This window comes from Myiozetetes cayanensis, unplaced genomic scaffold (assembly GCF_022539395.1).
Source record: "Myiozetetes cayanensis isolate MyiCay16 unplaced genomic scaffold, myiCay2020 scf15, whole genome shotgun sequence".
Classification (NCBI taxonomy): Eukaryota; Metazoa; Chordata; class Aves; order Passeriformes; family Tyrannidae; genus Myiozetetes; species Myiozetetes cayanensis.
The window spans coordinates 613,245-636,289 of record NW_026087159.1 but is presented as its reverse complement, the minus strand read 5'-3'; the positions used below and the strand labels follow the sequence as shown (position 1 = coordinate 636,289).

General features: G+C 41.7%; 1 protein-coding gene across 3 annotated transcripts in view; it reads left to right on the top strand.

The window, feature by feature from the left end:
• The first annotated feature begins 1,036 nt into the window (after positions 1-1,036).
• The window catches only part of RPS6KA6 (ribosomal protein S6 kinase A6), a 36,381-nt gene continuing 14,372 nt past the window's right edge, over positions 1,037-23,045 (top strand). For 2 of the 3 annotated variants that reach the window (XM_050310298.1, XM_050310297.1), the window contains exons 1-10: positions 1,037-1,160; positions 8,995-9,054; positions 12,731-12,847; positions 15,124-15,205; positions 15,965-16,045; positions 16,585-16,664; positions 19,477-19,583; positions 19,863-19,900; positions 20,859-21,001; positions 21,780-21,850. In XM_050310298.1, the coding sequence (XP_050166255.1) occupies positions 1,089-1,160; positions 8,995-9,054; positions 12,731-12,847; positions 15,124-15,205; positions 15,965-16,045; positions 16,585-16,664; positions 19,477-19,583; positions 19,863-19,900; positions 20,859-21,001; positions 21,780-21,850 (851 nt within the window). In that variant the 5' untranslated portion in view covers positions 1,037-1,088. Of the gene's footprint in view, positions 1,161-1,575; positions 1,638-8,994; positions 9,055-12,730; positions 12,848-15,123; positions 15,206-15,964; positions 16,046-16,584; positions 16,665-19,476; positions 19,584-19,862; positions 19,901-20,858; positions 21,002-21,779; positions 21,851-23,045 lie in introns of those variants that run through there. The other variant, XM_050310299.1, reaches the window with a different exon arrangement.

Below are 23,045 nucleotides of genomic sequence, written 5' to 3'. Positions count from 1 at the left end.
AGTCTTCCTTTTCCAGCTCTATCTAAAGGGCAGGGCTTATTAATAAGTCGTGCGGAGTGCTTAAATAAAAACTCGGTGTCATCGAGGCAGCCTTCTCTCCTTGAAAATGTATTTTCCGACAGCCTCATCTCGCGTTTTCCAGCTCCTAAAGATCGAACGGGGAAGGAAGGGGAAATATGATTTTTCTTTTTCATCCGTGGTGGTTTTTCCTGCCCCCCCATCCCCCTCGGGTTTTGGGAACGCTGTTGTTTTGTCCCCGAGCACACGCTTGGAGACAAAGGAGCCCGTGCCCGCCGTGTCCGTAACCAGGGGGAAGCTGCTCCACGCGGCTCCCCCGCGCTCCGACCCGACACCTCGACATTCCGAAAAACAAAATCAAACTAAACTTTCGTGGTGTTTTTATATTTTTTTTTGTTTATTATTTTTTTTTTAAATTTTCCTTCCCTTCTGTCAGTTCTCCGGGAGAGCCTTCCCTCCCTCCCTCCCTCCCTGCTCACCGGGGTCCTCCCCGTGTGTCGGCACCGTCCCCTCAGCCCCGATCGCCCTCACTCCGTGTCGCCCCACCCCAATCCCCTCCCCCCAATTCCCTGATCCCTGCCCCTTCACCCGTCCCCCCTCGACCCCTGTTCCCTCATCCCTGTCCCACTCATCCCGTCCCTCTCTCCCAGTCCCCTCATCCCAATCCCACTCACCCAATCCTTTCACCCCACTCCCTCACTCCCCTCACCTCCTGTGCACCCCAATCCCCTCATTCTCACTCCCTCACCCCTTATCCCTCATTCCCACTCTCCTCACCCCGTCTCTTCTCTCCGTCCTTGTCTCCCCATCCCCAAAATCCCCCATTCCCACACTCCCCCCATCCCCTCTCCCCTCGGCCCCTCCCTCCCGCCGCACCGGTGACGTCACCGCCCGCCTCCCCCGCGCCCATGCAGGGGATTCTCTCCGTCCCGCCCTGACGTCACCGCGGGGCCGCGCAGGCCCCGCCCCCGCGGGCCGCCATGTTGGGGGCGTGCGCGGAGCAGCGCAGCGCGGCGCCGCCCCCGCCGGCCGGCAGCGCCCGAGCCGCGCCGGGCCCGCTGCGCCGGGACATGGTGCCGAGCGCGCCGCCCGACGAGCCGCAGCCCTGCCGCAGGATGGAGCTCTGCGTGAGCGCCGCCGAGGTCAGTGCGGCCCGGGTGGCGGCGGTGGTGGGGAGGAAGCGGGGACGCGCCGGGCCGGCCCCGCGCCCCGCCCGCACCTGCGGCCGGCCCGGCCTGCCCTGCCCCGGCCGAGCGGGGCTCCGCGGGCGAGCCGCGCTGCCCCTCGCACCGCCCGCCCTTCCCCGGGACACCCCCCTAACCCCGGCCCTCCGCGCTGCCCCGGCCCGGCCCCGCTCGGCCCTCCCGCGCCGCCCGCCCCGGACCGGGCTGAGCCGCCCCCCAGCCCCGGGCGGCGGCCCCGGGCCCGGCGCTGCCCCGGGCGGGCGGGCACACGTGCGGAGGTAGCGGGACTCGGCCCGGGGAGGCCGGGGCTTTGTGTCGCCTCCCCCGGGTCACAGGTGTCCGGCCCCGCTCCGCGCGAACTCGCTCCGGGGGCCGAGCAAAGTTACTTTAAGTTCCGCTGAATATTTGCGCGTGTTGTTGTGGCTGCGCGGCCAGGTGGGTTGTCGCCGGAGAGATCCCTTTGCCTTCTCCGTGGATAACTATACGTTAATTATCACGCACGCATTCTCTCAGCGGGGAGAACCAGGAGCGCCTGAGTGAGCTTTGGATGCTTAAACGCTGAGTAACTAACTATACATTAATTATCACACACGCAGCGGGGAGAACCAGGAGTGCCTGACTGAGGTACAGGAGTGCCTGAGTGAGCTTTGGATGCTTAAACGCTGAATAACTAACCGTGCTTTAGTTATCACACACACAACGAGCGGAGAGAGCCAGGAGTGCCTGACTGAGCTTGGGATGCTTAAACGTTTTTAAAAACCGGGGGAACATCTCCTAGGTATTGCTTAGCACTCGGGCTGCTTCCATCAGCAAGCACCAGACGCTGTTTAAAAGGAAATAAAAAGGTAAAGCTGGTTGTGTTGCAACGATCTCTGGTGCCTCAGCAGAACGTGGTGCTCGGGTATGAAAACTCTTGCACTTTGAAATCAGAAGCGTGGGATTGCGTATCGAGTATCGTCAGGTATGACAAATAAAAGATTACACCGAGGTCTGTTAGACACACAAAAGATGTTATCTAAATAAAGCTGCTTCAAACTGGTCGGACTTGCTTTCTGGGATGCAGCAGACCTCTCTTATTGGAAGTAAAAAGGTCTGTGGCAAAATCACATCTAAGTACAAAGTGTGCAAAACAGGCATAAGGGAAAGTTTTGGGAAGAGTGAAAGGATGTCCGATTGAATTTTTATGCTCTGATAAAAATGCATACATAAAAAGGGAAAAAAACCCAAATTTCTTGGTGTCTTTAATATTTGGGGTTGTTTAGTACCACTTCCAAGTATTGTAATTACTGGACATGCATTTTTACACCAGGCTGCTACACTCTAATACTTTAAAATATTCTAATGATTTAATAGCACTTTGATGCAGTGCCTGTACCTTAATATTAGAGAAATCCTAATTATGTTAGTGAAGCTACAGGATTAGAAAGTCAACTGAAGTATTAAGGCTTATTTATTCATCTTATGGTTTGTAAAAACAGTGTGTTGTAGTTGAGGTATGAAACTCAGTGAAAGTCTGAGAACTCTCTTGGTCCTGTTGATCTGTTCTTCAGGAATATTGTTGTTGTTGTCAACAATACTTGTTGTCATAACCGTTTCCAGAAGTGCATCTCAGGGATGTGCTGTGCTTTTCACTTGTTGGATTTTCACTTTCACGTGGTTTGGGGACGTAGCAAGGCGTGTTTTATGTTAAAATGGATTTTGGGTTGGAGTTTCACTTTTAATTTTAGAGAATTAACTGTAGCCCATAGTCCTTGGATGAGCAGAGAGGTCTTGGGGACCTGGGCCTTGCTGGAACTGCCGTCAACAGAGTCACTGTGAAATAGGTTTTTGTTTTGAAGATTAACTTGTGCTTCCTGGTGTTCATCTGCTGTGGAATAGGAAAAACCTGAGGAGTCTGCTTGTTGACAAAATTCAGGATTATTAGCACTAAGTGCATTTCCAGTAGCACTTGTGTTGATTTGAGTAAATGCAGTTGGCGAGGGAGGGATGTGATCTTGAAGCACCAACATTTGTTTCTTCCCTTCAACTTACAATAACAACGTGAACTTTTGGGAGAAATTACTGATATTTAGGATTGGATTATTCTGCCCTTTTTTTGGGAGAGTCTTTGAAGTGCTGAGGGGTTTTGGGCTGAGCACTGTGCTGTTCTTGGCTGTCCTTACATTCCTGTGACTGTCGCTTGTGGAGCAGTTTTGGGACTCTGGGAATTCCCTAAGCCCAGGTAGGAAGAGCTGGTGTTGTGCTGTTGAAGCATCAAACATCCAGCGAGCTTCTTTCCTCCTGAATATTGGATTAATAAGCGTTTTCCTGGTAATAAAAATAGGCGTGAGGGTGTTGATGATAATCAGCTGTTGCAGATTATTAAAATGTGATCACAGTCTACAAAGAAACAGGAAAATAATTGTTCACATTTTATTGACGAGCTGAGCGAAGTGCAGAAATAGTTGGAATTGGGCAGAATATGATAATTTGGGAATTTTCTGCCCACTGGACAGGGAGGATTGCATTTAACAGGACTGTGTAGTTGACGTAAGCACATGCTGTGTGCAGTCCAGGAATACTGGGAATTGCATAAATGCAGCCTCACACTCAAATACTTACTTTTGCAAGAGATACCTCAGGAACCAGTTGCTTAATTGCCTGATTGTGACAGGGAGGACAAGGCTGAAACAGCAAAGTGGCAGAAAACTCAAGTATTGTGCTGGAAAACTGGGCTGCATTGGAAGTTGGTGCTCTCCCAAAGGCACGCTCGGGAGCTGAGCTCTGCTGCTGCTGTGCAGGAGCTGCTGCCCATGCCAGCTTCAATAAACACAGCTCTGATTTGGGGCAGTGTGTGCAGTGCATCCTCTGGAGCATGTTGGGAGCCTGCTCTGTCAGAGGCCACTGAATTTTGTCAGTGCTGGGGGTTGCATAACTCCTTTGTGAGTAATTACTGGCAGTGACGTGGATGACTCAGCTACCTAGTTGTGCATCTCTGAAAATCTCCACAACCCCGTGGTGTTACCTTAAAGGAAAGAAAGTAAAAGTACTGCCCCTAATTTGAATTAAGTGCCCTTGGCCACTGCAACAATTTTAGAAAGACTTTTCAGAACAAGTTGCCTTTAAAAAAAAAAAAAAAAATATGCACATTAATGCTCTTAAAGGGAAAACAATGAGTGTCTTTATGCATTGAAAAGTGCTGCAATGCAATAATAATGATTTTCTGGTTTGGAATACCACTTTTAAAGATAATTTTGGAAATGTGCTGTGATATTCTGGGCTCTAAAAGGAGCCAGTGGGCTGTTGCAGGTGGCTCACCTTGCTTCCTGCAGGAGACCTTTGGAGAGACTTCCCAATAACCCTAAAGCCAAGGAATGATGTGATTTGTTAACCCATGATATATAAAATTTTGGTATTTATGTAGATGTACTTCTTTGCTACATTAAGAATAAAATTCAAAGTATATTGTTTTCACCAAGTTTAAATCTTACCCTTTTCCAGAACTACCTGCCATCCATTAAACGTGATTTTGAGGCTGGCTGGTTTATGCCCTCTGATTCTGGAGTTACAATCATGAAGATCTCAAGTGCTTTAGTAATTCAGTGATCCCTGTGCTTGGGGTCAGGTTTGTGTCTTTGTCAGAGCTGGAACCAGTTTGAGGCACACGTCATTCTCCTATCTCAGAATGGGAAGGATCAAAATGTTCCCTTTAAGATCAGTAATTATATGTTGCTGAAGGTTTGGTGTCCTGGCTGAACGTATGATTTATTTGCCACAGGAAAAGAGCTTTACAACTTTCCCTCGTAATTGATTATGGGTTTCATTTTTTTTAACTTATTTTATTTTAAGGCAGATTGCTTGATCTTCCCCTTCCAGTCAGTGTGTTAAAAGAGTGTGTGAGAAAAGTGGAGAAGAGTTGAGGATGTTTCATAGGAAGATGATATGTCTTTAAGCTTCAGTTTTGTTCACATTGACTTTTAGATATTAAAAAAAAAAAAAAAAAATAGAACCCCTCACCTGTTTGGCTGTGCACAGAACCCCCAAATTCCTCAAAGCTGTCCCAGGAATGACTCAGTAGGCCAGTGTGTTGCTAATTAAATTAATGATTCAAACTCTATTAATGTAATTAAGAATAAATGAGGAACAAATGTAATTGTCCTAACAGAATTTTTGTTCAAAGGATTTGTTTTCAAAGTCTTTTTGAAATAATTGAGGTTTCCAATGTAAGCTTCCACTGGAATATTTTGAAATAAGTATTTGAGGTGGCACTTCTGTCTGTGGGGAAGGGAACTGGTTAGTCCTGTGCTCATTTGGGAGAATTAGGGTGCAGGTCTGGTGGCCCTGCAGTGACTTCCCAAATGGAAGGAGGAACTGTGGAAGAATCAGGAGCTTTTGGTGATCCTTAGGTAGAATTTTACCTGTTTGAAGCCACCAAGATTTTATGTGAGTGGAATGTGCTTTCCACTTCTAATAATAGTGTGATGATAAAATTCCCAGTTCTGCTTTTTCTAGAGAATGTTTAATTCTTTTGAATGCCTAAATGAAGACCTGTAGAAACAGGGCAGGATGAACCGGCTTTCCACCTCCTGCTTTTCCTTGTGGTTTGGCATTTTTGCTGACCTTTGGCTTCTTTCAACCCAGCCCTCCAGACCCACCGAACCATAACACATTTACCACCTAAGTGGCCAAAACATCCTTAATATGGGGGGGGGGAAAGAGGGTTCAAATCTTTGGTGACACTGGGATTCCTCTGTAATTAGCAGAGGGAAAACATGTGCAATAGCAGCTAAGCCTTTTAGCAGCCCACAAAGCCCTTTGGATGTTCTCCCAAGGGAATGGGGTCTGGTCCTGGCCAGTCGTGGGATCCAGGGCAGCTGTTTAAATCAGGAGCAGCTGGGACTCAGCATTGGCTCCCCTGGACCTGCACCCCTGCAAAAGTAAGTGCCTACCTGCCAGGTGGGTCCCACCTAAACTTGGAGCTCATCTATTGACATGGTTTCTTTTGTTACTTTATACCAATCAACAGTGTGAAGCACTTTCTGTAATTTCCTACATTTGTAGGTAGATTGTCACTGTTTGCTGAATGTCTTGAGTTTCAGGTTGTGTTCTCCTGGAAGTTAATATTTAAAATGTTCAGTTGGTTGTAGGACTCTCACAGCACTGAGCAGCAAAATGATTCGAGGATGAAGGAATCTCTTTAGAATCATAGCATGGCTTCTTTAACTGTTCTCTTTATAGAGATTTGTGCTTTTTAATGATAATTTAAATTTCTGCATTCATAGATATTTAGTAACATAAGATACAAGTAATTACTTAGAGGTGAAAATAGTCATGCTCTACATATGTTTGTGCATAAATATTCATGATTAAATCACTTTGATTGAGGAAGCTGAATTTTGTCTCTGCCTTCCACAGAGGTGGGAAATAATTATTAGTTATCACTTTTTTGCCTATTGAGGGGGACAGTGGAAACTTGGCCAGTATAAGTAGTTGAGCAGTAAAGATTTAATTTTTGCCATTGACTTTTCTAACTGAATGACTCAAACTACTTGAGTTCCAACAGATTTGTTATGTTTTGTTTCCTGTTTTGTTTGTTGGTTTGGTTTTTTTTTTTAAATGGACAGTGAGCAGGGTTCACAAAGAAATAAGGCAGAAGTGTAGTTGTTACATCAAGTAATAAAAGTAGCTTCATGCCCTTGAACATGAAATTCTCTGGACTCAAAGCTGGCAGGTGTCCCAGTCTGTATCGGAAGAGAGAGACTGGGCAGGAAAAAACAAACACAATCCAAGGAGCAGCAATGAAAGGGAAAAGTGTACAATAGGAAATTGTTAATTAAGATGATTACTTGCCATAAAAATCCAGTAACTTAGTGTATTTGATTTGTCAGCAGGTTGAAAGTATGATTAGATGGTGCGCTCAGGGACAAAATAGATCAAATAACACGCTGGTTTTGGGTTCAAAACCCCAGTTTTTGTGGCTGATTGCCTGGAGTTAAGTGCTGTTTTCAGTCTATCTACAGTTCTTCTGGCTGGAAGTGTTGGTTCCAGAGCTTAAATTTAACAAAGCTTGGAAAATGTGGACCATAAAGAAAGAAAAGGTGAAATGTGCACTCAATTTACTTCTAATTTAACTCCATGAATGAAGAATGTAATTACATTTCTGAGCATCTGGAGTGGAAATCCCTTTTATTACTAGGTCCAAATAAGCTTCTTGGGCAATTTTGGTGGGTGTCACATTAATTCACACTTAAGTGTTATCTCATGACACTGTGCAAGGAAATGACATGGCATCATCTCAAGTGAGGTTGGAGGTCAGAGCTGGGCTGAGATTTGGTGTTATTTCATGGTGTATCGAGTTAATTCACACAGTAACAAGCTTAGTGGGTGTCTCACCCCTCCCAGCATCTAATTTGGAAAAAAATATTTGGGCAAAAAAAAGAAACAAATGATGTAAATTCGTAGCATTGGGTTCTCAGTTCAGGGTAATGAGTGAGTGATTTGAGGCTTTTAGAAACAAGGGGGTGATACAGGAGAGCTGGATGGTGAACATGGGTTGGTTAAACTGAGTTCATGTGAGGAGAGTGTGTATAAACTGGAGTTCTAATAAACAGAAACTTGAAGAGTGAAAACAAATGAAGCCTCTGCTATTTCTTTAATTTTTTAAAGTGAGGATATAATCCAAAAACAAGTGCCAGCATCTTGATGCAAAAAGCGGCGATTTAATTTTATCAAAATCGTGAATTTGTGAATTAGCTTTTAAAAGCTCCAGTTGAAACCAGGAGTGTGTAGCAGCAGTGGAAGTGGTTGAGGTTTGCTGAGGTGGTACCAACCTGCCTCTCCAGCCCTTCCTGTTCATCCACATTCAGGGTTTGGTTTAAACAAGGGGCACGGTCTGGGTGGCATTTCCAGAGTCTCTGTAGTCCTGGGTTTTACCAATTCCCAGATTTTGGTATCTTAGGCAGGGATTTGAGATAAATTCAGAAGTACAACAACAACAGTCATTACCCAGTCTGAGAACTAATTGGTTCAACTTCTTATTTCAGGAAAAATATAGTTTGAGTTTCCTCCTGTTATTTCTGGTATTTTGGGGTGAGATCTGTGCCCCGTAAAGGTAGTGATGCTGAACCATTCACATATAAATTAGCAGTTTTTACTAGCAAAATCCACAATGGGATTTACCTATTTTTGTCAGGTATTTCCAGTTTTTAATTAATGCTTTGCATGTCTGAGCAGAGCATGTCCTTCATATTTCTGGGGTTTGGTATTTTGTTAAAGTTTCACCATTGAATTGTTTGTAACTTAGGCAGAGCTTTAACTTTTAAACTTGTTGCAACTCTGGACTTGGTATTTTCAAAAAGACTCGAAATTACTTGTGAATCTTTTCTCTTCAAACTGCAAATTAATTTTCACCATCAAATTTTAGCGTTTTAGGTCTCTGAAAAGCACCTGTACACAATTTTTTTGCATAGCAGGGGGATTTTGTATGAGTGTCCTCTTGTATGGATGGTGATCATAGCTTTTAGAAGGAATTTTAAACTAATTCCAATTAAATAACACTGGCATAATAATAATGATGGCATTTACAAAGGGATCTGCTAAATGATACATAAGGGAGATGCTAAATATAACTACTGAGTAGTAGTGTTTGTTTGAAACTACAGTTTTAAATTAGAGCAACGAGAACACGAGTTTTCACTTGTGTGCTCTGAAATGTAAATTGGTCAAATGAGGAACTTTGTTAATTTGGAATTGTTGTGGTTTAATGTTGTTTTTTTCTTTCTTTTTTTTTTTTCCCCCTCCTTCCCCTCTCCAGCTAAATGGCCTTAAAATGGCAGATGAGCCCATGGAGGAAGGTGAACCATATTCCTACCACGTAAGTGTGCTTGGTGTCTGTTCACTGCAGACACTCAGTAGCGTGACTTGCTTTGGAAGTAAAATTTATGCATTCCCTGCTCTCTAATAACTTCTGAACCCATCATTTTATTTGACCAAGATCTGAAGAGACTCTTCAGTCTCCAAGATGAATTTGGAAATTAGTACCCGGGTAGAGGCTGTAAGTGACTCGTTTGGGAGCATCTGCTGCATGAGGCAGAGCTTTATGGACAGATTCCGTGAGCTGGAGAGAGCATTTGCTGATCCTCAACCTCGGAAAATGCTCAGGCCACCCTTGAACCTTTTTATACACGTGCTTAATGTTGCTCTTACTACACTGTCATCTGCTCTTCCTTTGTGTTTTTAATACATTCAGAACTCCAAGGTACTTAATTCCTGCTGGTTTAGAACAGAATTGATTTTTACACCACTATGGTAATTTTGCTTTTATGTAGGAATATCCCAGATAAATCCTATTGAGCATGGTTTTTGTGCAGTGCCTGGGTGATGTGTGTATTTGGGAGATGCTGAAGGTGAGTGCTGTGTGTGCTGGCCAAACCTGGCACTGAACTTCAGGCTAATCCTGTGTGTGGTGAAACAACCGACTTTGCATGGAAAAATTGGACATCGCTTGTCAACACAGCCATCCTTGTGTTTTTGATCAGGGTCATAAAGAGGGTGTCAGGTATCTCTTGCCCAGAGAGGTGATGGACTCCCCATCCCTGGAAGAGTCCAAGGCCAGGTTGGACGGGACTTGGAGCTTCCACCTGGAATAGTGGAAGGTGTCGCTGCCCATGGCAGGGGCTGGGACTGGATGGGCTTTAAGGTCCCTTCCCACCCCAAACCAGCCTGGGATTATTTAAGTAAATCTTATTGCCAGCTGTAACCACTGCCTTGTGTTGCACCACCTTTTGTAAGTAAGGGATTTGGAGGATAAACTCTTGGGGATAGAACCATGTGGGGGCCTGACCATTTCCTGGTGTGGAGCAGTAAATAAACAGTGTCAGAGCTGCCTCACATGGAGCAAGGTGAGCTGAGCAGTGGGTTGTCTTGCTTTTCTGTCTTTCACTGTTCTTGAACCAGGAGGAGGATGTTGCTGAGCTTGTTTGTCAGGTGCTGGAGCCACATCCCAGAGAGGCTGTAACAAGTCAGGTGGCACGAAGCCACCCAGCGTTCCTTTGAGCACTTTGGCTCCCGGGGAACCTGCTGGGGAGAGTTCCCTCTGGTGCAAGGCTGGGTGGGAGCTGCTACCTCAGCTCAGAAATAATCTGCTGCTCGAGCAGCAGAGCATGGAATCAGATAACCAAATCTGCAATGTGTGGAGGCCAGACTAGAAATGAAAATGAAACTGGCTGGTGGCTGTTCAGCTCTTTATCTGCTCGGCTCTTGTCGAGGTGTCTTTACACTTCAGTCATGCCAGTTTTTAGTACCTTAATGATAGTTAAGTAGGTGAAATTACACAGACATCTTTTGTGAAGGTGAAACACTTTTTATAAGAAAATAACTCATTTCATCCATCTCAAGTTAGTCTTTATTTGCATAGAAAACATTTTTCTCCCGAGTTCACATTCAGAAATACTCTCAGTCTCCGCAGCAACCACGTGTGATGTCACAGGCTAATGACTCGAGGTGGGTGATAAACACGGGAGAGGGTGAACTCTTAAAGATCTTTTCTCATGCAAAGGTTCCCAGTGTTTAGGAATACAAATTAGGATGGTGAAGAAAAAAGGCTTCTAAATAGAGTATTTACATAGTTCTTAGGAAGAACCAGCCATTAAGTCTGTTGTACAACTTGGTGTATAATTAGACAACTTGCTGCTTTCATCAGATGACTTGAATTGCTGCCATTCTTACCTGCCTTAAATTAGGCAGTGTTTAAAAAAAATAGATGAAAATGAACAGATAGGTGCATCTTTGCTCTGAGTACATATTTGCATAGTCACCAAGATGGATGGAGGAGATGAAGGTGGGACATTTGCACTGGATCTTCAGCTGGGTGTTGTGACCTGAGAGGGAAATAAAGTAGTTTGGAGTGTGACTTACAGAATGAACATTGTTTCCAGCAGTGCCTTGTGTTCAAACCTGCCTTTGTGTGGGAAGCAGGTGGAACAAACAGGCCTTTCCCTGAAAGAGGGTGAAATAAGAGATAGAGGGGAGGGGAAGGACTCTGTGCAGTAACAACTGGACTACACTCTGTGAATACACTGAGATGTGTGTTTGAACTCCTTCTTTCCCCCTCTGGACAAACAAAGCAATTAAGGCAGAGGCAGTTAATGCAGTGTGATGATTGCCTCTTTTTTCCCCTTTAATTATTGCAGTAAGGATGTATGAATGTAGATGATCTGATTTCTAGACTGAATTTCTGTGTAAACCCACTTAGAGAATTTCATCCAGAGGCTTCTGTATCAAGCCTGATAAAGTTGATTATAAGTTTTAATGCACAGTCTTGGACAAGCAAGACCTTCTGTAGTCAACCTGAGTATAGAAACGTTACATAGAATGAATACAGAATGATGTTCTTTCTGAAAAGCAAGTGTTTCATTAAGTGGTCAGGCCTTTCTCTCGTGCTGTTTGCACTGCTCATCCAGGGACAGTAACACCCAGGAGGTTGGTTGGGTGTTTCTCTGGTCTCTGCTAAGAGAAGCTGTCAAGATGAGGACCTTAAAGAGAGTTTAGGAGACAACTAATAACAATTTGGATGCCCCAGAGGTGAAGTACTGCAAATCAGGTGGGAGTTTTCTTGTGATTGGGTTGTGTACAAGAAATTTGTTGATATTCTATATAGGGCTGAGAGTTGCTGTTCCTTCTCTGTGCAAGCTGGGGTGGCTGTTGGAGGTCTTAGCACGTAACTTTTTAACTCCAAGGGTGTTTATTTCGCCATCTCACTCGTTTTGGCTCCCAGCAGCTTCTCTTACACCATAAAAGCTGCAATACATCATCAGAGTTGTTTTCATCAGGAATGTTTGTCTTTTCACAACTACTTTGCTCAAGATGAGAGGGACATGGAAAAGTCAACAGAACATTAAATCACTCAGCTACCTCTGAATTACCCTCCTGAAGGAGGTCTCCACACAGGATAATCTTCCCAGGAGCTCTGCACCCAGAGCTGTTTCTTCTCTTGGGTGCAAGAATTCTCAGAGTCCTTCAGATGACTCACATCTTATTTCTGGTCTTCAAACGACGTGTGTTCCTCAAGCTCCAAATGGATGGCCAGAGTTATTATTTGCTGCTGTGAAAAGCAATAATTACCCTAAATGATGAAATTCAATTTGGCTTTCATTAAGACTTATTTCAGGAAAGGGAAAGATGAGAAGAGTAATCACTGGGAAAAGTAAGGGCTGCTAAAGAGAAGTGAAGCACAGAAGTCTTGGTTAAAAAAATCTGTACGTTTATCCCTTTCATGTAAAAAAAAAAAAAAGGCATTTTTGCTGTAGCCAAAGTATTTCTGGCAAAAGGAAATTCAGTTTAGAAATTGTAGATGCATCTATTTAAGAAAGGATGGATGGGAAAACTTTTCATTCGAACAGTTTTCTTTTATGCCTTGTTAGAATGTCAAATCTTTTTATTAAGGTAAAACCAAACCAAGAAAAAAACCCGAGTATTTACATGCTCTTCTAGCAGGAGTTGGTTAATTCAGGCCTGTTCACTGTTGTGTTTTGTTTGCTTTGAAACAACAGGATGAAGGAAGCGTGAAAGAAATTCCTATCACACACCACGTGAAAGAAGGATGTGAGAAAGCAGACCCAGCACAGTTTGAACTCCTTAAAGTTCTTGGACAGGGATCATTTGGAAAGGTAAGATGATAAAATAACCTGGGAAACATATTTTAGGTTTTTCATTTTGCTGTCTCTGTCAAGTGATCTGCAGCTTAAAGACACTAAGTGAACAATTATTGAAATAGCACGGAGAAGAAATGCGGCAGCTTTGTTACAACAGTTTCTTTTTGTGATGTGCCACTTGGTGTCACGTTGCAGAAATGAAATCTAATATCTCAGTCAACTAGAGAAACAATAGGAGTTGAAATAGTAATCCAAGTGGAGAAAGTGGTAATTTATTTTTTGAAACCTGACTCAAACTAGATCTTCTGCAGCACATACAGAGTAGTCAGTCAGCTTTACACACGTTTCCATTTTCCTCTTCTTCTGCTGGTTCCATGTGTTTAAGCAGGAACAAACCTCTGCATAGGATTGAATGAGAGAGGAAAAAACCTGACATTAGGAAGGCATTCTCTGAATAAGTGATAGTGTAGGGAAAAGACTTCTAAATATTTCTGAATGTTTTACAGCTCCAGAAACATTTCTCTGTCTGGTAATGTTGGTTGCCAGTTCCCTCCTACACTTCTCACTGTCAGAGCCTGAAGGGCCCCAGATCTTTATGACTCCTGAGCTGAGGTGTCCTGAGCTGTCTTAGGGTTTAGCACATCTGAGCCCAGACTCAGCCAGATTTTCCTTCCCAGAGTTCAGGCTTTTGAAACCTGGCAGGTTCAGGAACCAGCTTTAGGAGCTGGGTGGTGCCTGAACAGAGATCTTTTTTATCTCTGTTGCTTTCTGCTGAAAGAGAAAACAAACAGGGAAGATCAGTGGCTGTTGCCTTCACAGTGTTTTGTTTTCTCTTTCCACTTTCTGCTTCCCAGGGACCTTCCTTTGGGGCTGGCAAACACAAAGCTGGTTTGCTGGAGCTTGTTTTTGACATCAGGGCAGGATTTAACACTTCCACAGAAACAAAGGGTTAAATTTATCCATCACTAAGTTTCTGTCTTGGGTAACTTTCCAAGGTAGATGTGGGGTTATGGAGACTGCAAATTAAATAACGAGGTGGTGCTTCAGCTGTTTTGGGCCTTACCAGCTTCAATCTGTAACCTATACATGAAGTCCTTACATCCTCACAAGCTGCTAGTTATTAAGCACTAAAATATTTGTATGTGCTTATTATTAATATTTATCTTCAGAATTGTGATTGTGTTCATCTACAGACATTTTTTTAGTTGCTGGTGTTCAAATTATTCCCTCTATTTCAGCATCAGCATGAGCTCAGAGGAGAGCAGTGCTGTAGGTCAGTCACTGGGCAAAACATAAAACAAAAGGCCTGATAACCTTGAAACATGATGATTTTTTTTTTTCTAACCAGAGCTTAAAATAAAAACAACCCTCTCCCAACCTTGTCCAATTTAGTCAGTGTGTTTGATTTTTCTGATTCTAGAATGGAAAATTTGACAAGATTATGTGAAAAATACATATAATTTCTAGATAGTTAATAATTTTTAACAAAGTATATGTGTAAATAAATCCAATGTTAATGCAAGTCTGAATAAGGTGAGATCAGAGAGGCAGTTTTGGGGAGCTCTTGGCTCTCTTGTGACTTGTACATTGTTTTTTTACAGCAGAAACATTCCTCATAACTAATAATTGCTCTTATAAGAACAACAGTTTAGGAACAGAAGCACCTACCAAGCCATTTTGTAAATTGAAAAGCCCAGGAGTTTAAATATTAGTAGAGATTCATGTCTTTGGAATGTGTTATTTTATCTCATATTAGGCTTTTCTTAATGTCAAGTTATGTTCCATCTATCTTTAAAACTCTCCTGGAAAGAAAAGAGTGGATAAACCTGTTGGAGTTGCTATTCCAGAGGGAAAGGGTGCTTTGATCTTAAATGGTGAGGTTTCCTTGCTTTCATCTCACCACTTGTACAGAATTCATTAATAAAACCTGTTCCATGCTGGAGACTTCGGGTCTTAAACCACAGAAAAATCTCTTGGGACGTGGCAGAGGAGCCAGAATTGTCCTTGTCCAAGAAAGTGACAGAAAGAAACAAATTTCTGTAAATAATTATTTGGTAAATAAGGAAAGAATCCATAGTTTCTGACCCCTGTGATAATTCAGAGAGCTTGGTGCTGCTGCAGCTCTAATCTGATTAAGGAAATGCAGTTCTGCTCTTCCTTGAAGGTGTGTGCTCAGGAAAGAACACTGAAAAGTGCCTGAAATTAATAGGGGCTTTGCAGATGCTTTGTGAGAGTTGATATTTGATTACTCAGCTTGCAGTAATTTAAAAAAATGGGCTTTATCTTGCCAGGTCTTCCTTGTGAGGAAGATAATTGGTCCTGATGCTGGGCAGCTTTATGCAATGAAAGTATTGAAAAAAGCTTCTTTAAAAGGTATGTGTGTGTCTGAATTGAAACTTGAAAACGTGGTGTACCTGCATTTTAAAAGGTTTTTTTAATGTGAAATATTTGTCAGTGAGTTTATAACAGCAGCTTTTTTTCCAGGCTGGCTTGTGAGTTCATGTTTGAGAATTATTTTAAACCTGACCAGGTAGCTTTAATTATGTGGTCAGAAATGCTCTTTGAAAGTATTAAATTGCATTATTTAATTCTGGTTAGGTTTGGTTGGTTTTTTTTTCATTATATGAAAACAAATTAATTTCATAAACAATTTTCCTTTTGTCTTTTGTTACGTTAAAACTTTGCTGTGGTTAAAATTAAGTCACTCCCTCTCGTTCTGGGATCCAGAGCCAGGAGCGTTTTGGCTTTCAGGAGACACTTTAAGGGGTGCAGGTCCACTGTGTGTAAATAGGGACTGTTAAGAGGAAAAACTGTAAGAAAAGTAAGAAAATATATATTCAGTACAGATAGTTAATTCAGAAGTTGATGTTGAAATCCAGATGGGAGCTTTTTTTCCTGGAAGTAATGTGGATTATCACCAAACACTGGGATGCACTGGGAAAATGATGGCAATAAGGAAGGAACACAATCGAGTTGTGAGTGTGTTTTGAGGGAGCCTTTAACATGAAAAAGAAACAAAGCACAAGGGAGGATCTTCCTTTGGAGCCTTTCCACGTGCCCATTTCTGCTCTGTCTGTCCTGTACCAAACCCGTTTGTTTCACTCTGGTCTCTTCTTTTCTTTTTGCCCCCAGTTCGGGATCGAGTTCGTACAAAAATGGAGAGGGATATTTTAGTAGAAGTAAATCATCCCTTCATCGTCAAGCTGCACTATGGTGGGTAGAGATATTTATTTTCCTTTTGCTGCACTTCCTTTCATTACTTGAAGGCAGGGCTGCTCTTTGGCATTTTTGTAAGGTCCAAGTTAGGTTCTAGTAACTTTAAATCACAGGGCTTAAAAGAAAAGGCATGTAAATACACACCTGTATAAAAGTTTTAGCTGAAGTTCTCCTGAAATTAAAGATTTGGAAAATACTTTCAAGTTCAGCAGAGATTTTTTTTTTTTTGGCTTTTCATTGAGTAAAATCGAACCAGAGTAATGAACATCCTTGCTGTTTCCCTGTTTGACAAAGGAGAAGTGAAGGAACAGTATTTTAATCATCTCTCATGACTAAGATTTTCTTCTGTGAAGAAGTGAGGAATCATTCAATAAATTACCTCATGTGCTGCTGAATTATTTCAGTTCCATAACAAAAGTATTGCCTTTGACTGAAATTTCCTGGTTGTAAATCATTCAGATCTATTTTGTGGATCAGCTTTGTCACACAACTATTGATTTTTTTATTGTCCTTTTTTTTTTTTTTTTTTTTTTAAGCCTTTCAGACTGAAGGGAAGCTCTATTTAATATTGGATTTTCTCAGGGGAGGAGATGTATTCACACGATTATCCAAAGAGGTAAGTACCTAAAATTTTATCTCCACTCACTCTTAGACAGAGGTTGTTTTTTCTCGGTATGGGATTGCCTTTTAAAGCTGATTCCCCCCCATATTTCTTGTCATGCTCAAGTTTTTATAACTTCCTTGGGCTTTTCCTTACATATTCTAGAATATATTCTGTCCTTAAGAAACCTGAGTGTGTATTGATTAGTAGCCTAAGTTTTAATTTGGTATCTGCAAAGTACAGTTCTTTTGTCTAAAAATGTTTTGTTGCTTGGAAACGTAACTGAAGTAAATGAATATTTAGCACTGAAGAAAGGGGATATTATAGCTCTCCTGCTCTTAGTCAGCTGAGGTGCTCCTGGAATCCTGCAGCCCTGGGAGATTTCTGCTGCATTGTAAAATTTCAGGGGGCTGGAATACAAATCCTAATCCTTAATCCCGCAAAATGGGAACATGGAGTGGTTTTAAACCCTCTCCCCCAAACCCTCACACACAACTGGACCTTGAATTCTTCATTTCTCTTTCTGTTTTCTGCAGAGAATCCTCAGAGGAGGGAATAGGATGCAGCCCGTTGTTATTTTTTTTAAACATTTGCCATCAAATATTTATCACACGTTACCTTGAGTGTTATGAACGTGTTTAGAGGACTTTTATTTTCTTTTTGCAAACCTTTTATAGAGATCTGAATTTTTAATGGCTCAACAGCTTCCCAGTAAGAGAGCTTTTCAGTGTTTCCACTGAGCTCTTCAGTGTAAATCCACTTACATTGCTAAAGCACAGGAAAAGCCACTTTCTTAGATGAGAAAACAGTGTTATCTGACTGATTTTTTTTTCATGGCATGAAAGAGGTTGTTTATCACCAGAATGTGAGGACCTTGAGATAGTTTGGTGGGGTTTTTTTTCCATATACTTTCTGTGAAAATAAAGATTTTAGTTTAGGAACAGGCAAAAGAGAAGGAAGAATTTAAAGGGATTTTTACTTTTAATTTTTATAAAAAGCTGAGCTTGGTAAACAGTGATAATGTCTAAGAATTGAGCTCAAAATTAACTCATCCTGATGCTAAAATGGCTGTTAAATCTTAAAGTGACCAACTTGTCAAAGGTTATTGGAGCAGTAGGTAGGAAAGAGGTCAAACTCTAATGAGTAATTACAGAGGAAATTCTAGTACAGCAGAGAGCAGAATTCTCTTGCACCAACACAGCTGGGATTATCCAGAATGCAGCTGAGATTAAGAGTTAATTGAGGGGTGCAAGTCTGTCCATCATAACACTCGCTGGGGGTTGAAAGAGGTTCCCTTTGGGAATAAAAATCCTGGCTGTCAACTGTTCTCACTGCTGAGGCTCTGTGTGTTTTTTGGAAGACTTCAGTTACCTTCTGTGAGGACTTTTGCATGTTTACTGTGTGTCTAGATACACAAAAAATCAGGTTTTTATGTTCTGGTGGGAAGAAAAGGTGATTTCCAAAGTCCATGGAAAAGCCAGTGGGCAGTGCATGAGGGGAAATTGCCCAGGGCATTTCACAAGGAATATTTTAGATTAGTTTGCTTTACTGTGAAGTCATTAAAAGACTTTTTTTGCTCTTTAAATTCCAATGTGGGTGCAAGAGTTTCACCTGTGGATGAGTATGTAATGAAGTTTTTATTGGTAACATTTAATGAAGTTGACTTGCATCATGTTTAATTTGACACAGAGAACAGCTTTAAATGTCATTATTATGGGGAGATTGGAGATTGCCATTTAGCATCGTTGTGTATTCTGAGATTTGCATTTTGGCTACTCCAAGGAGCAATGCCATCCAGGGAGTGAGGACATGACTCTTGCTTTTTTGATGCAGATGAGAACCAGTATCCACAGTGCTCTTCAAAGAAATCAGGTGCCACTGTGTGGTGTGACAGCTGTATTGTTCCTGCCAGGTTAACCCCTGTCATTATGGAAATGAGGGAATATTTCTGTGCCCCTGGACCAGATTACATATGTAAAATTCAAAGTACAGATCAGGGCAGCTCTAAATCAGGGAGCCCAGGGACTTTAATTTAAGCCTTGTTAGGCAGCTCCTGTGCAGCAGAGTGGCTGCACTTCTTACTCCTGCTGCTTTCAACAAATAAGGGAATATTTCACTTAAACCTCGCATTCAATCCAGTAATTTAAAGATTTCAAGGTTCTCCAGTAATTTGTAGTACATGACAAGAGCCAAAGCAGCTACAATTCCTGTGTATTAAATTAGAAGCAACCTATGGAGTGTTATGAAGGGCATCTCTCTCGTGCTCTATAAGCAACATCAGTTTTTCAGTGGCTCACCAGGGTTCTTGAATTTTGTTGGTTTTTTTTCCTAAGAGCAGAGCAGGTTCTTCAACTCCCACTGCAGATTGTCATTGTTATTTTTACCAGTGTTGTGCTTTGCCTGCTTTTTTCTCAATTATTTCTACTTTTCCTTTCCTAAATATTTCCTAAACATTGTTAATGTGGATTCACAGTCACCCAGTACAGCAGCTGTATATTAAATTTTATGATGCAGTGGAAAACTCTCTTTTTAGGATTGTGCCAGAAGGAGTGCTGGTGGTTAATTACACCAAATACAACAATTAAATTTATTACCTAAAAGTTAACTAAAGCTCTGCAGTAACTGCTGATGTTATTATTTAAATATCACAGGTAGTTCTTTTGTGTACTTTATAATTAACCTGTATTAGTAAATAATTTCTCTTGGGTGAATTCACGAGTTGGGAGACTGATTTTGAAATTTAGGCAGACAGGACTATATTTTTTTAGATTGCAGTTTTAAAAACTGAAGACAAGATCAGAAGGTAAATCTATACAGTTCTTATTAGGTTATGTTTACAGAGGAAGATGTGAAATTCTACCTCGCAGAACTGGCCCTTGCTTTGGATCACCTTCACAGCTTGGGAATTGTGTACAGGGACCTGAAGCCAGAAAAGTAAAGTAAAATGTATTTTACCACTATTATGTGTATTTTGCTTGTTGCTTTACATTTTCCACTGTAGTGATGTAAAAAAAAAAAAATTAAATACATTTTTGTTAGACTATGTAAACAAATATAAACCATAAAATATATAGACATGATTTAAATTAAATAATGTTCACTTATTAAAGTAATAACAGTGGTTGGATATAATGCTTTTTAACTTGTATTTAAAATATTATGTGTAAACATTGCCCTTTATGTGTTTTGGTGAATGTGAATTTTAATTTTCAGCATTTTGCTTGATGAAGCAGGACATATCAAGTTAACAGGTAAGGCAGCACTCTTTAGAACTTTCTGAATATCTTTCTGCATAAGCTTTTTGTGTGTGTTTTTGGATTATCACTTTGAAATACATAAAAAATGCAGGAAAAGAGTTCTGTGAGGAAAATTAAAATAGATCTTTTCTAGGAAGTGATGTCTACAAAAGGCGATTTGGAAACCAAATTGCTGTGAATTTTTGAAAGCTCTAAATTACTTTTAAGGTGATGCTTTTGTACTGCAGATTTCATTATATATTTGGATCTATAAATGTTGCTGTTAGATTCCAAGAGAAGAGGAAGTGTTTTAAACTCTCCCAGATTTGATGGAATAATGGTGATCTTTATGAAATTCCACACGGGTCTGTTTATATTTAATTCAGTCTTAAAGTTCTCCCTTCCTTCTGCAACTGGAAATGACGATGGATTATCGATTGGCAATATTTCCCCTATGAAAAAAGGGATATTTAAAAACCTCAGTCTGAGAGCTGAGCCAGTATCAAGGACTTGTGTATTCACTGGCAGGAAAAAAAGGATTCTGGGAACTGAGGAGCAGAGATGCAACACTGTTCTTTGCTGAACTCGAGTCAGGTTGCAGAACCATGTTGGCTTATGTAACAACAATATTTTTAGTCAGATTTTACTTATTCATCATTCAGTAATACCAGACCAAGCAGGCTGTGTTCCTGCTGAAACTCCTTTTTTATTTCTGTCCAATTTTTTTGTGTGAATAAAGGAGGCAGTAGACACAGAAAACAGGAACTTTTGGTTATCTTAAGGCTCTAAATGTGTAATGTTTCAAATATGAAGTTATTTCAGTAATAATGTCGATGGCTGCTTGTCCATTTAATGACTTAGAGAATGGTTTTGGTGTATGCAGTGAACTAATGTCTGTGGTATCTCTAGATACATACTGTTTTTTTCCCTGAAATTCTTTACTGGCTGTGTTCTTCTGATGCTGTTGTTGTAGACTTTGGACTCAGCAAAGAATCAGTAGATCAAGAGAAGAAGGCCTATTCTTTCTGTGGTACTGTAGAGTACATGGCACCTGAAGTGGTAAACAGGAGAGGGCACAACCAGAGTGCTGACTGGTGGTCCTTTGGGGTCCTCATGGTACTGTGCTTTTGCTTCCCTTCCTAAGGTCACAAACACTGCATTGCTCGAAGAGAATGTGGCTTAATGCACGTAGAATAAGCTTGTCCAGTTTTAATTATCAGTGCTTGGGGTAAGGGGGTGAATTCAGTAACTGAATTGCCACTGTAATGGCAACTCAGTCGAAGAAAATTGACTTTTCACCTGCTTAGCCCTGTATGGAATCCTTACAAGGCACCATAAAGCTCATATATGTGCTTTCCATACCATTGTATGGGTGTGAAATGCCAGTTGGTGTATTTATTTTGCATGTTACTTGGTAGTTAAGGGGGAAAAAAAACCATACTTGAAACCTTGGTTTGAAGGAGTATTAATGGCATTTTGAGGAGTGAGCCTGTGGAAGGAATGCTGGAGTGGAGCTGTGGGATAAGGAACTGCTCCCACTTCTGCCCTTGCTGGGATGCCTCAGAGCATCAGGCTGACACTGATGGGCATTAAAAGTAAAGTACTGTTCCAGTATTTATTGTTCTTGCAGTTTTTAAAACATGGCAACGTCTGAAACTTGGTTATGGAGGAGATTTTATTGCCTTCAAGTGGCTTTACGGATGTAAAATGTTTCCCCATCCTCACTATGTCACCTTGCCACTGTTACCATCACGTAACTGCCAGTGAGGACTGTAGATTTGTGGCGTTTTGATAATGTTTAGAGATGATGTAGGGAAGAGTACAGTGCTTAACACTTTGTTTCAGCAGCTGGGGGGAAGAAGTGTTGATTGAGGTGAACATTTGTTCTTTCCAGTTCGAGATGCTCACGGGTACCCTGCCGTTCCAAGGTAAAGATCGAAACGAAACCATGAATATGATACTGAAGTAAGTACCTGTTCTTACTCCTTGGGGAAGTCAGAAAATGTAATTTTAGACATGTTTTAACAGCTTGTTATAACTCACTGTGCAGCCTGGTCCAGTGGAAGGTGTCCCTGCCCATGGCAGGGTTGGAACAAGATGCTCTTTAAGGTCTCTCCCAGCCCAAGCCATTTTATGATTCTGAGAGCATTCAGTTAAAAACAGGAACAAAAAAAATCAAAGCCCCCTGATAAGATTTAGATCCCAGATCATAAATACCATTAAGGATCTATAGGAATTAAAATCTTAGGGATGAATTTGTTTCCATTGTAGGTGTGTAATAAAGATAAGAAGGGTAGAGGGAATTAGAGCAGCATTGTTTGCACCCGTGTTGTTGTACTCCCTTGCCACTGTTACAGCACACCTTGTTTTGTAAGCAGCAGGTGATGAGGTGTTGCTTTGTGTGTGGATGGATGGAAGGCACTTACAGGCTCTCAATTCTCATCTTAAATTGCCTCAGTTACAACAGAGGCTGTTGAGCCAGACAGACTGGGTGAACTGGTGCTCAGTGAGTGGAGCTGTTGGGCAAATATGTTCTTGTCTGTGTTTGTGCTCAACTCACAAAGAGTTTCCTCCAGAGCCCTGAGAGCCCTGGGCCCTTGAGGGGCTGATGGGGAAGGGCAGGAGGGAGAAGCTTCACTCCCTCAGTTGGAACTTGCCCTGAGTGTGGGTTTACAGGTTGCACGTGAAGGGATGGATTAGAGCACAAGCTGCCCCACTTGCAGCTCCCAAGTGGTGCTGCAGTTCTGCAGGGGAATCTCTTGCCTTAGCATAATAGTTTTCATGAAATCAAATAAGTGCTAAAGTCAGGGAGCTTTCATGTGATGGCTCAACGAGCTACTTGAGGCCCTTGCTTCAAGAGGAAGAGCAGCAATCACTTCAGGGCAAGTAATTGGGATTTGGTGACTCCCTTCTGGTGTTGATTCTGGTGATATGAAGGTATCTTGGAAAATACTTAGATATTCCTCTGGAATACTTCTTTTACTCTGTTTTAGCATAAAGGTTGGGGGGCTTGATGGTTTGAGTCCAGCATGTTCTTTCTTTATTGTTTCTTTTAAACCACACATATAATGTGAAACTTTAAAAGTTGGTGAGTTAAATACATGCACTCTTCAAGCTTTTAGAATAGATCAAACTGTTCAGTAAAAGTCTATGTAGATAC